Genomic DNA, 13,617 nt, shown 5'->3' with positions numbered 1-13,617 from the left:
TCTTTCCCTTATCGAAATATTTCTCCAAATTTTATTAAAAATATTTAAACTATCTTTCCTTTGACCTTTCTGTAAATGCTGTCTCTTCCACCTCCTGTTCAGTTGTCTTTGGCCTCGTAACATTCCGATCACTACACCACTAACTACTTGGAAAACGTCCGCCTTTTTCCCGAATGGTATCACGTATAATTTCATGTTTCCTCGTTTGCTAGGCTATGACTTACAATTCTGTTTGCATTTTGATTTTGGTTTTTTCTAGCAAAGGAAATGCTTCCAGAATTACTCCTATTATTTGTTTTAAATGCGAATAGTACATTCTTAGCGAGTTTCTCATCTCGTTTATATGTGTCTAAGAAAGCGTTGTGATTTATCGGTTGTGTCGAGTATTTCGTGATTTGATGTGAAACTGTCAACATAGTTAGAACTGGCCCGCCCGGTTGGCCATGCGTTCTAACGCACGGCTTTCCGAGCGGAAAGGAGCGCCTGATCCCCGGCACGAATCCGCCAGGCGGATTTGTGTCGAGGTCCGGTGAACCGGCCAGTCTGAGGATGGTTTTTAGGCGGTTTTCCATCTGCCTCGGCGAATGCGGGCTGGTTCCCCTTATTCCACCCCAGTTACACTATGTCGGCGATTGCTGCGCAAACAAGTTCTCCACGTACGCGTACGCCACCATTACTCTACCACTCAAACATAGGGGTTACACTCGTCTGGTGTGAGACGTTCCCTGGGGGTTCCACCGGGGGCTGATCCGCACAATAACCCTGGGTGCGGTGTGGGGCGGCGGAGGGGTGAAGTGGACTGCGGTAGTCGTTGTGGGGTTGTGGACCACTGCGACTGCGGCGGGGACGGAGCATCTCCGTCGTTTCCAGGTCCCTGGTTAACATGCAATACAATACAATGTTTAAAATTTGAGACTAGTTGTCTGATACATTAAAGCTGCGTGCTGTACTGTAACTCGAACCGAAAACCTTTTCTTTGGTGGCAGTGTTCTTACCGATTGAGCTATCCATACACGACTAAAGACCCACCCTCAGAGCCTCACTTCTGACTGTACCTCCATGCAAGGAGTGAGTATGCTCTGGTGGAGGATGGTGGGTCGGGGTGAGTCAAAAGCCACTCGATGTCAGCAGAATCCCTGTAATACTTATCAGTATATCTTAGTACACTGCATGACGGAGTTAAGGGAGTACTTTTTCGAAACGTCGTAATTGACTCACATTGCGACGGATGAGTTTTAAGTTTGGCTCAGAGGTGCCTAAAGCCCTTTTCTGTAATTCTGTAAAAGCGTGACACCCTGTGACGTCATGCTCGTTCTCGACCACACTCCAAACACCAAGGTGTCGACACAGGAGAAGAAAAGGCCACAGTGCGGAAGTTCATGTGAGGTTAAGGGGGGTTAATTATGTCAAACTGGCGTCATATTTCAACAAAATTCTGCCCTACGCTACCGTGGACATGTTACATGATGGTAAGGTCGTCACAGCCCCTCTTACGAACATTTCACCCCTTTTTTTTGGCATCTCTGCGATGGAAGTCTGAACCGCGACTCTCAGCAGTGCGTCAATGAAAGTCCCTTGAGTGTTGATTCCCACACATATCGCGGTCGAAAATAACAATTCGTAGTGCGATGAGCAACAGGAAGATGTTATTGACAGCCATCGACACTGCTGACACCCTCGGGCGTTTCAACCCTTCCCTAAGGACGTTGTTAGGTTGCATCCCCACTCAATGCGATCGCACCCATTTAGAGTGCAGCACGACCGGAATTTTTACTCTCGTTTATAGGTTGGAACACTAGGGACTATTCAAAACCATTCAACGAAATTTGAATGTGATCTGAAGCAGCAAAGGATACTTATGCTTTTTCAGCCCTCCTCTTTTGCACTCTCCTGTGTCCTGAAGAAAACGACAAGGCATCTCTTTAAGACCCCTTAGTTCGGCAACTCCTCCTGTGCCACCCATGCAACTTTATTGAGCACGTTACAAACGCACCTGTCAGAAATTTCGACACCAGTTCAGCTTAGCGGTCGCTATAACGGCTGATGGTAAGCAAATCCTTCGACACCCCTTTGGTGCAGTTTTCCTGCCTTCAGGCGCTGTAGCAGCCTCCAGGGTAAATTAGTGTCAAAGTTCCCGACAGTTACATTTGTAACGTGCGCAACTAAGTTGGGTGGGCGGCACCGAAAGTGTTGCCGAACCGTGGCGAGGGTGAGGGGTGGGGGTGGGGGTGGGGGGCATAGGGGGCATTTTTCGCTTTTAGTCATGCTCATACTTATGTTTCACCTCCGCGTGGGTATCAATGCCCCAGGGAAAGGGGTGGTTTCATTGTCGCCCTTTATGCCACTCCCTGAGGCCTTTTCGTGTCGATTCTGAGCGGTGGAATGTCTGAAATGTTTTACTCGGCCACCTGCAAGGAAACCGTGTTATTTCAATGCTGGGTGTCGCTGTTCTAGCTTCCATCGCAGAGACTTCGAAACAGGGGTGAAAAATTGGTAAGAGGGGCTGTGACGACCTTCCCATCGTGTGACACGTCCACGGTAGCGCTGAGCAGAATTTTGGTGGAATCTGATGCCAATCTGATATAATTAACCCATCTTAACCTCACATGAACTTTCGCACTGTAACCTTTCCTTCTCATGAGTCGACATCTTGGCTTTTGAAGCTTGTTCGAGACCGAGGATGACGTCGCAGGGCGTCATGCTTTTACACCATTACAGGCGAAGGTTGTAGGCACCTCTAAGGATAATTTCAAACTTACACGTCGCACTGGGAGACAATATGGGGTTTCGAGAAAGGGATCCTATAATCTTATTGCGAAGTGTAGTAGCTCAGACAAACAGCTGTTGGGCGTTGGAAGGTGGGCATCGGCCCACGGATCTCAGCTGCTAAGGCCAGTGCAGACGGGTGGCGGAGTGAAATTGCTTGGCAAAAGTTCCTGGTTAGTAGCTGAGCTGCGTTAGAAGCTGATCCAGATATGACCATGCCAAGTGCTGGATGGGCTGTGAAAGCCTGCCCCAGTGGCGATTGGTGACAGGAGTACAGATATCCAGCAGCAAACTGGGTCTGGTTGGCAGCACCTGCCACTGGCGGACGGCCAGTGGCTCGGTGGCTAGGAGGGCCTATCTTCAACATACCACCAAACAATGTTGTGGCCCGGTAGGTGGTCCTGTCAGGAAGAAGCTGGAGCGGTAGCGACCTCACGATGGAAGCCGATACTGTGACGGACACGAACACAATGATCTGCCGATTCGATCCCATGACCAGCCTAGTTCGACGGCCAATATTTATACACGCCAAAGCGGGTTTGTTGTTGTGATGCTGCCGCAAATGTTATGTACGACGTGTGCTAAAGAGTCCCTGGTTCCAGTAAGCCTCTGGACACTGGGAGACGGCCGACGATGCGCAGTGGGTGCTGTAGTGTAATGCTGCGCCAGTATATTGCGACTAGTGTCATTTCTATGGCATCGAGCCTTCTCGCCTAGGCTGGTCCCATTAAACCTGTCTCACAGTTTTCAAGCGTCACAGAAGTTCTCTTGTGTTTTTCCAGATTTACATTTTATATTGCATGTGCAGATGTTAATAGCATTCAATAATCTCCGGCAGTACTACCGAAAGCATAGCAGAGAGTAAGATTTCAGTTCCCACGCTACCTGAAGTAACCGCTGGACCATCTGACATTGCCAGTAGAAGGTGGGATGAGGTGCTGTGGCTAGCCTTGAGAAAGATAGTTACATCGACCAAAGATACATAGGGAAGCCACAGACATTCTGACGCAAAGCAAATGGTTTTTTTGATAGATATTTACTAATAAATGCCACTTTTTCTGCTACATATACTGGGAGAAGCCTACTGGTCATAAGCACTTTCTTACAACAACATTGTGATGCAAGAAAGCAGTCGTTTCAATAAACAAGTGAACAATGTTTAAGATAATGAAGTTGTAAGAACAGCTACGATATTTCACGATTATAAATACGAGATTCAGACTGCGCGCCATAGTCGCCAGTCACCGATAAGGTACTTTCCGAACTAGTTCTGTTCTGTCTGTTACTGTCTTTTCGTAAATAAACACATCATAAAGGCAGCCACAAACATTTTTGAAGTGATATGGCTTATCGCATCATCACTTAGAAATTACAGCGTATTATAGAGCTGCGCTTTGCAGAGAATTCGATGGCCCTAATACTGCTTCTGCGAGGAACATCAACTACGAGAGCTTTGCAGCAAAATAGGCAGGAGGAATTCCTACGCGACGACTCACTAAGATATCTAACGACACGTTGTCTTAATCCCTGTAAATTTCGGATGGAAAAGCACTCCCATTCATGCTGTACGCCTATTATGTCATCCTATACGGACTCATTAAGTAAACTGTGACATTTCAGGAGATTTACTAAAGCGGTGGCATCTTAGGCTATAATCCGCGAAACAAACGATGTCGTGCATAAATGGCTTAGCCACAGGTTTGGGGATTGTTTGTAGAATGAAATTTTCAATCTACAACAATATGTGTGCACACTCCATTTCAGAGTGAAAGATTCATACTGCTTCAATGGTACTTAACCTTAGGTGGATGTTTGAATTTGACCTCTGTTTACTCGTACAGCCATTTGTAGTTTTTTAGTTTAAAAAGTTAGCTTTCTACTATTCTCATGTCAACTGTAAAGGACAATAATAACGATGATTTTGCCCAGTCATTTGAATTCTGATTTACACTGCTGTTCTCCGTTGACTGCGCAGACATGAAGGACTTCGGCCACCTGTCGAGCAAGACGGTGACGGAGGTGCTGATGCTGGAGATGAAGATGGCGCCCGCCGCCAAGACTTACCTGGTGTCCGGATACCCCAGGAGCATGCGCGACGTCGTCGAGTACACCGAGAAGGTAAGATCGCAGCTCGTGCCTTTACCGGCCATGTTTCTACCAGCCCTGGATGCTCGAGGGCTGTGTACTTCTCTGTGGATATTACTGTAGAAACGTCTGCACAAAGTTTATAAGAGGTGGAACCCCTCCACGTCCACACCGGCATGATGGCCAACACAAAAGGTCTACTGCCATCTCTGCATAAGGGTTAGTATTCACTAAAGTGAGGTGTCGCAGGATGTGGGTACTGCGATGTCTGCGTACGTCTGGTTAGGATTAACCATTAATACGCGCTCATCTGGAGATAGATTGGTCGAAATCTGACGAAGGGTAGCGGTTTGAAGGGCAGAGGAAAAAAAGTGCCAAAGCAAGAGCCAAGGGAAAAAAACCTCTGCGAAAGTTAGGTCGGGCGGCAAGAGCAGTAGCGGTTGTCTTGCTGCCTGCGATAGGTTGTGTAAGGATAGGCTTTGTTAGTAGTGGGTATCATGCATGTCGATACCTTGACGTTGTGCGTTTGAGCTGCTCGGCGGCTGGCGCTGGGTGCTGGTACAGAGTCCTCGTTCAGCGTCCTGCAACCTGCAACAGTTAGGTTTGTTATCGGTCTTGTGTCCGATAGGTCATATGCCGGAGGCACAGTGTGAGGGAATGCTGGCGTGTTGTTTGTGCGTCTGTGTGCGAGCTCGTCGGTGTCCCTGCTGTGGCCTGTTGGTTGGCTCTAATAGCAGCTGGTAGTTGCCAGTCAGTGTTGCTGATATGCAGGGGCTTACCGGCGTTTGTCGCTGTTTGCGTATGTTAGTTTACCATAGGTGGTTATGCCCTAGCTAGCAGTACACAAAGTTTAAGCTAACAGGTATACAGGGTGAGGAAAAATTAGCGCACTCGGACTTCGTAGCGCGATTCCTCACATGCTGCGCATATTTTAGGCTGCAAATGGACTTAAAAGATTGGCAATCTGGCAACACTGTAATCACGTGTACAGTAACTACTTCTGTCAGTATATGGCAATATTGCTGTGTAGTTGGTGCAATGTAGAGTGTTTTGGGTTAGCATGCAGAAAGTCTAGGGTTCGAGTCTCGGTCGAAGCTTATTTGTTTTCATTTGCTAAAAGTAGTCTGCGTAGTACAGTATCTGGTAGCTTAATCGTCATAAAGCGATTTCAGAACGTTTGGAGTTACATACTACGAACACAGAAACGGAAATACAGTCGTCTTCATTGGTTAGCTTTTTTTAAAAAAAAAACTTTCGCACGTCGTAGATGTGAATTGTTCCACACCACTGCATCTACTAGATTCCAAACCTGTTTTGTGTTACCCTCACCCAATGGTCCGATCGATTAATACCAACTATGCTACGTTCACAGGTCCATTACATTTCGTAAGCGCCTTACGTCACCAGCAGGGCTAGCAGCCTGCTTTGCAAATAATTTCGATGGGACCATCGGTGGAGTGTACACTCAAAACAGGTTTGGAATTTAGTAGATACAGTGGCGTGAAACAATTCGCGTCCGCGAGGTGCTAAAGGTTTCTTTAAAAGTTGATCAAACGAAAAAGATTTCATTTCCATTTCTGTGTTCGTAGCACGTAACTGCAAATGTTTTGTGGAACACCCACTGCAATCACTGTATGTCGATTGAGACGCCAGGAAGCGTACCACGGAAACTACTGTTAGCAAATAAAAACAAATAAGCCTAGACCCAGAATCGAACCCTGACTTCTTGCATGCTAACCCAAAATGCTATCCACTGCACCAACTGCACAGCACTACTGCTATGTGCTGACAGGGGTAGTTACTGCATACATGATTAAAATGTTGCCAGATTGCCAATCTTAAAGAGGAAGCGCGCTGCGAAGTCCAAGTAAGCGATTTTTTCTTCGCCCTGTGTAGCAGGGAAAGAGTACAGACAGTGGGTGCTTCCGGAATCAAATGCATTGCTTTTTGCTTGTAATTTTACTGATGTTCACTAAATAAATCAACACTTTCGTATCCTAGTCGGAAATAGGTGGAAACAAAGTTCGTGATCACTCGCACAGACATTGCTGATGCGGAAATCAGTGGAGCAAATAGACAGTTCTGCGTGGCCGGTCACAACAGAGTTCACTTTATTCAAGTGTTGGCCAGTACCAAAGTCCAGGAACAGCGAAGGTACTCGTAAAGTGTGAGGAGTCTGCCCAAAGAGTGGTCCGAATCGGGGAAATGTAAACAGATCAGGCTGAGATGAGTATAATCGTGTGGCACTTAGACAACGTTCTGGATTGAACGAGAGAGACAGAAGCGACCGGCCGTGGTATTTACCAGCGGTGTCACATCAGAAGACATGAGCACCTCACATGATGGTTGCATCCTCCACAGGACCATGCATCAACCCAGCCAGGGAATCTATGAACACCTGACTGCATCGATATTCGTTCTGGGCATTGTAAAGCGTACGTGGAAAGTTCCGCATGTTTCTCCATATTATATGTGTGGACTGCGGTCAGTAGCTCGAGCTCCTATAATTAATTTTTATCTATAGCAGTTCATAAGTAACTGTGAAGAGTTACCACAAAAGAAGAAAAGTGGGCAGTGTTGTGGAAAATTTTTTTTCGTGAATTGATGGTAGAGGAATGCCTCAGCACAATGCTTCCTATGATGCTAGACAACTGTCAGCATCACAATATTCCTAGACAATGGCCTTCGCTAGGGCGCTTTCTGCTCAAGTGAATGTTGTTGCATTACCAAACCTTTTGAAGGATAACTAGTTGACACCATGACAGTCATAAGGGGCCTATTAACATTAGCGGGTCACACAATTCAACCAGACCATGTCAAAGTCAGGAAGCTTGATTTTATTAGTGATGGTTATGAGGTCGTAGTTGTTAAACGCAGCGTTAAAATGTAGGCTCAACCACCTTTCACAATGCATATGCGTTAAAATTGATGCTTTTCGAAAAAGCAAGCCGTCCTTATCAGAAAGGTAACGACGCCATTAGAATAGAAAAATTTCTCAGTTGGCGATGGGTGCTTGGAAGAAATCTCTCTTGTCCTCGTTATTTTGTCAAACCACGGGAAGGCTTAAATTAAAACGGTCGGACGGGAGCTCCAATCAACTAGACAGCGACTCCAGAACCTTAGGTCTCCTCAACGCCACTTGGTTTTCGTTAGAACTATGTTAGATCATGTCGGTCAAACATTTTAAGCTCTTGGGTGATAGGCAGTACATAATATCACATACAAATTTCGAATTCATGAGAAGGTATCAATGAATTCATTTATAGTGCAAGTATTACCTTTCTCTCTTGTTTCCTAAAGCCATCTTTAGTGCATTTTCCTCCTTTTATCATCTTCTGTACTCAAATAGTTGTTTTCACGTGCCCGTGCGCCTGTATTTCACAGTAATAATTAAATATAGCACTATGTGCTTGTTTGTCATTTATATTACACTAAAGATAAAATCCTTTGTCGCAATTTTGTGTATTGACTTCGCAGCACATTGATTTCTTCTGTAAGCTGAGATTGCAGCGTGTAACTGTTTTTTTTTCTTTTTAATTATAAAGGGGCCCCCCTTCTCCACTCTCAGCTCATCCAAAGATCCTTCGTCGGCGAGCTTCAATGGTTTAGTTAAATTTAAACGTAAAGGTTGTGTCCCGACAAAGGGTGATTAATAATTTTCTGACGTTTACAGCAATAAAGAAGGTAATCAAGAAATAAATGGCATGAACTGAAACTGTAAATCTTTCTCAGAGTCCACGTGCCGTGACGAGAATTCCTTTTTGAGAACTGAAACATTTATGGTGTATAGCAAGAACAAAAAGTGTAGTTCTTTATAATGAAAATTAATTTACGAGTATCTTGGCGTACTGCTCTTCTTAAAGCAAAATAACAGAACGAAGGACAAACACAATTGACAGCAGATGGTCGAATTGACAGCCCGTCTTAAGAGTTTAGAAGCCTGCGTCGTTACTTGGCTGTCAGATGGAAAAATGAAATATTCACTGGTCATTATACAACAATAATAATCGTTTTCGAAGCACTTTGTCGAAACCGTTCTTCTGTGGGTAATAAATTAATCATCTTCTAAATCAAAAGACCCTGAAAGAAATATTAAGTTAAAAAAATAAAGAAATAAACTGGCAGCAGACATTCTCTCCGATAACCCGAGTAAATGTTCACCTCCAGAGATTACGTCCTGTTTGGGAATAAAATGTACCTCAAATAAAGGAAATTTAAATATAGATGGCTAACGAATGTTTTCAAATGTTCAAAAATGTTCAAATGTGTGTGAAATCTTATGGGACTTAACTGCTAAGGTCATCAGTCCCTAAGCTTACACACTACTTAACCTAAATTATCCTAAGGACAAACACACACACCCATGCCCGAAGGAGGACTCGAACCTCCGCCGGGACCAGCCGCACAGTCCATGACCGCAGCACCTTAAGACCGCTCGGCTAATCCCGCGCGGCTAACGAATGTTTTCATCCTACCCTTCCTGAATTTGACTGAGTCACGCGGTTTTTGTAGGTGTTTGTTAATTCGTAATTCTTGCTGCAAGCCGCTAATACCAGTACTTTATTACATAAGGATCTGTAACATCAATGGTCAACGTACAACACCGTATATGCAAAAATTGCATAATATGAGAAGGAAGGCAACCGAAACGTCTGCAAGAAGATATGCCACAAGAAGAGTAAATTGGCACAGCGGAGTTAGTCGGCGAGAAATGCAAAACTAGGACACGCCCATTCGTTAACTGAGGATAGTCACTGGCCTTCTGTCTTGTGGAAAAATCTACGAGGCCAGAAATAGACAAACCTAGATGTGCAGCTCATCCTGTTGAGGATGTAAATAAGTATTTCGCCACGCCTTCATCTCTACTTGACCAAAGCACAAGTACAAAAACCATCCAATCGTTTTCAGTGTCTGTTGTCGGTACAAACGAAAAAAATTTTCTGCAGCTGGTAACACAGTCAGGAAGTCAGTTACGGGAATTCGTTCTACAGCTGCAGGACACGACAATATTACAATACAAACGTTCAGTTTCCTCTTCGAGCCGTTACTGTATATTATAATGTATGTTTTTAACCACTCTTTGTCCTCCAGCTTGTTCCTAATGGCCTGAAAAAGGGACTCGACCCTAAAAAGGAATCTGCCAAAGAGCCTTCTGACTACAGGTCCATTCGTACTTTACCAGCATTATTCAAGACCTTAGAGTACATATTTCGCAATCAGCTTACCGATTACTTAACAGCAAATAACCTTTCGGATGAATACCAATGTGGTTTCCGAAAAAATCGCAGCCTGACGATTTCTCTTATAAAAGTGACTGACGAAGTGATAGAAGCTATGGGCCAACAAGAGGCGCTTATTATGTGCATTATGGATTTCAGCAAAGGTTTCGATACTGTCGACTTTGATATTCTACTATATAATGGTATAGTAGAATACCATATAATAGTATATATTCCACCATACAATGGTGCCACTCATATCTTACATACCGTCAACAGTTCTTCTACGAAGAATGTGGGGATAATTCTGGACCATCGTATAGAATGAACTGAACACACAACTGCAGTCTGTAAGAAGGTGTCAGCATCACTTCATTCGCTGCAGAAGTATAAAAGAGTATTACCTCTCGAGCTTAAAAAGAAGCTCGTAGAGTCATTATTATTCCTCATCCTTGATTATGGTATGATCTCATAAATAAGACAGCTGACATCGGCTCTAATTGGCGATGACTGCTTGTGTGCGATACATCTACATCTACATCTACATCTACATTGATACTCCGCAAGCCACCCAACGGTGTGTGGCGGAGGGCACTTTACGTGCCACTGTCATTACCTCCCTTTCCTGTTCCAGTCGCGTATGGTTCGCGGGAAGAACGACTGTCTGAAAGCCTCTGTGCGCGCTCTAATCTCTCTAATTTTACATTCGTGATCTCCTCGGGAAGTATAAGTAGGGGGAAGCAATATATTCGATACCTCATCCAGAAACGCACCCTCTCGAAACCTGGCGAGCAAGCTACACCGCGATGCAGAGCGTCTCTCTTGCAGAGTCTGCCACTTGAGTTTATTAAACATCTCCGTAACGCTATCACGGTTGCCAAATAACCCAGTGACGAAACGCGCCGCTCTTCTTTGGATCTTCTCTATCTCCTCCGTCAACCCGACCTGGTACGGATCCCACACTGATGAGCAATACTCAAGTATAGGTCGAACGAGTGTTTTGTAAGCCACCTCCTTTGTTGATGGACTACATTTTCTAAGGACTCTCCCAATGAATCTCAACCTGGTACCCGCCTTACCAACAATTAGTTTTATATGATCATTCCACTTCAAATCGTTCCGTACGCATACTCCCAGATATTTTACAGAAGTAACTGCTACCAGTGTTTGTTCCGCTATCATATAATCACACAATAAAGGATCCTTCTTTCTATGTATTCGCAATACATTACATTTGTCTATGTTAAGGGTCAGTTGCCACTCCCTGCACCAAGTGCCTATCCGCTGCAGATCTTCCTGTATTTCGCTACAATTTTCTAATGCAGCAACTTCTCTGTATACTACAGCATCATCCGCGAAAAGCCGCATGGAACTTCCGACACTATCTACTAAGTCATTTATATATATTGTGAAAAGCAATGGTCCCATAACACTCCCCTGTGGCACGCCAGAGGTTACTTTAACGTCTGTAGATGTCTCTCCATTGATAACAACATGCTGTGTTCTGTTTGCTAAAAACTCTTCAATCCAGCCACACAGCTGGTCTGATATTCCGTAGGCTCTTACTTTGTTTATCAGGCGACAGTGCGGAACTGTATCGAACGCCTTCCGGAAGTCAAGAAAAATAGCATCTACCTGGGAGCCTGTATCTAATATTTTCTGGGTCTCATGAACAAATAAGGCGAGTTGGGTCTCACACGATCGCTGTTTCCGGAATCCATGTTGATTCCTACATAGTAGATTCTGGGTTTCCAGAAATGACATGATACGCGAGCAAAAAACATGTTCTAAAATTCTACAAGAGATCGACGTAAGAGATATAGGTCTATAGTTTTGCGCATCTGCTCGACGACCCTTCTTGAAGACTGGGACTATCTGTGCTCTTTTCCAATCATTTGGAACCCTCCGTTCCTCTAGAGACTTGCGGTACACGGCTGTTAGAAGGGGGGCAAGTTCTTTCGCGTACTCTGTGTAGAATCGAATTGGTATCCCGTCAGGTCCAGTGGACTTTCCTCTATTGAGTGATTCCAGTTGCTTTTCTATTCCTTGGACACTTATTTCGATGTCAGCCATTTTTTCGTTTGTGCGAGGATTTAGAGAAGGAACTGCAGTGCGGTCTTCCTCTGTGAAACAGCTTTGGAAAAAGGTGTTTAGTATTTCAGCTTTACGCGTGTCATCCTCTGTTTCAATGCCATCATCATCCTGTAGTGTCTGGATATGCTGTTTCGAGCCACTTACTGATTTAACGTAAGACCAGAACTTCCTAGGATTTTCTGCCAAGTCGGTACATAGAATTTTACTTTCGAATTCAATGAACGCTTCACGCATAGCCCTCCTTACGCTAACTTTGACATCGTTTAGCTTCTGTTTGTCTGAGAGGTTTTGGCTGCGTTTAAACTTGGAGTGGAGCTCTCTTTGCTTTCGCAGTAGTTTCCTAACTTTGTTGTTGTACCACGGTGGGTTTTTCCCGTCCCTCACAGTTTTACTCGGCACGTACCTGTCTAAAACGCATTTTACGATTGCCTTGAACTTTTTCCATAAACACTCAACATTGTCAGTGTCGGAACAGAAATTTTCGTTTTGATCTGTTAGGTAGTCTGAAATCTGCCGTCTATTACTCTTGCTAAACAGATAAACCTTCCTCCCTTTTTTTATATTCCTATTAACTTCCATATTCAGGGATGCTGCAACGGCCTTATGATCACTGATTCCCTGTTCTGTACATACAGATTCGAAAAGTTCGGGTCTGTTTGTTATCAGTAGGTCCAATATGTTATCTCCACGAGTCGGTTCTCTGTTTAATTGCTCGAGGTAATTTTCGGATAGTGCACTCAGTATAATGTCACTCGATGCTCTGTCCCTACCACCCGTCCTAAACATCTGAGTGTCCCAGTCTATATCTGGTAAATTGAAATCTCCACCTAAGACTATCACATGCTGAGGAAATTTATGTGAAATGTATTCCAAATTTTCTCTCAGTTGTTCTGCCACTAATGCTGCTGAGTCGGGAGGTCGGTAAAAGGAGCCAATTATTAACCTAGTTCGGTTGTTTAGTGTAACCTCCACCCATAATAATTCACAGGAACTATCCACTTCTACTTCACTACAGGATAAACTACTACTAACAGCGATGAACACTCCACCACCGGTTGCATGCAATCTATCCTTTCTAAACACCGTCTGTACCTTTGTAAAAATTTCGGCAGAATTTATCTCTGGCTTAAGCCAGCTTTCTGTACCTATAACGATTTCAGCTTCGGTGCTTTCTATCAGCGCTTGAAGTTCCGGTACTTTACCAACGCAGCTTCGACAGTTGACAATTACAATACCGATTGCTGCTTGGTCCCCGCATGTCCTGACTTTGCCCCGCACCCGTTGAGGCTGTTGCCCTTTCTGTACTTGCCCAAGGCCATCTAACCTAAAAAACCGCCCAGCCCACGCCACACAACCCCTGCTACCCGTGTAGCCGCTTGTTGCGTGTAGTGGACTCCTGACCTATCCAGCGGAACCCGAAACCCCACCACCCTATGGCGCAAGTCGAGGAATC

At 44.7% G+C, this 13,617-nt stretch overlaps 1 protein-coding gene across 1 annotated transcript in view; it reads left to right on the top strand.

Annotated features, from left to right (window-relative positions):
* Positions 1-13,617, top strand: part of LOC124616363 (adenylate kinase isoenzyme 5) — a 459,756-nt gene that overhangs the window by 247,530 nt on the left and 198,609 nt on the right. The window contains exon 4 of the mRNA XM_047144672.1: positions 4,742-4,884. Within this exon, the coding sequence (XP_047000628.1) occupies positions 4,742-4,884 (143 nt within the window). The remainder of the gene's footprint in view (positions 1-4,741; positions 4,885-13,617) is intronic.

This window comes from Schistocerca americana, chromosome 5, assembly GCF_021461395.2.
Source record: "Schistocerca americana isolate TAMUIC-IGC-003095 chromosome 5, iqSchAmer2.1, whole genome shotgun sequence".
Lineage (NCBI taxonomy): Eukaryota > Metazoa > Arthropoda > Insecta > Orthoptera > Acrididae > Schistocerca > Schistocerca americana.
This window is presented reverse-complemented; position numbering and strand designations above follow the sequence as displayed.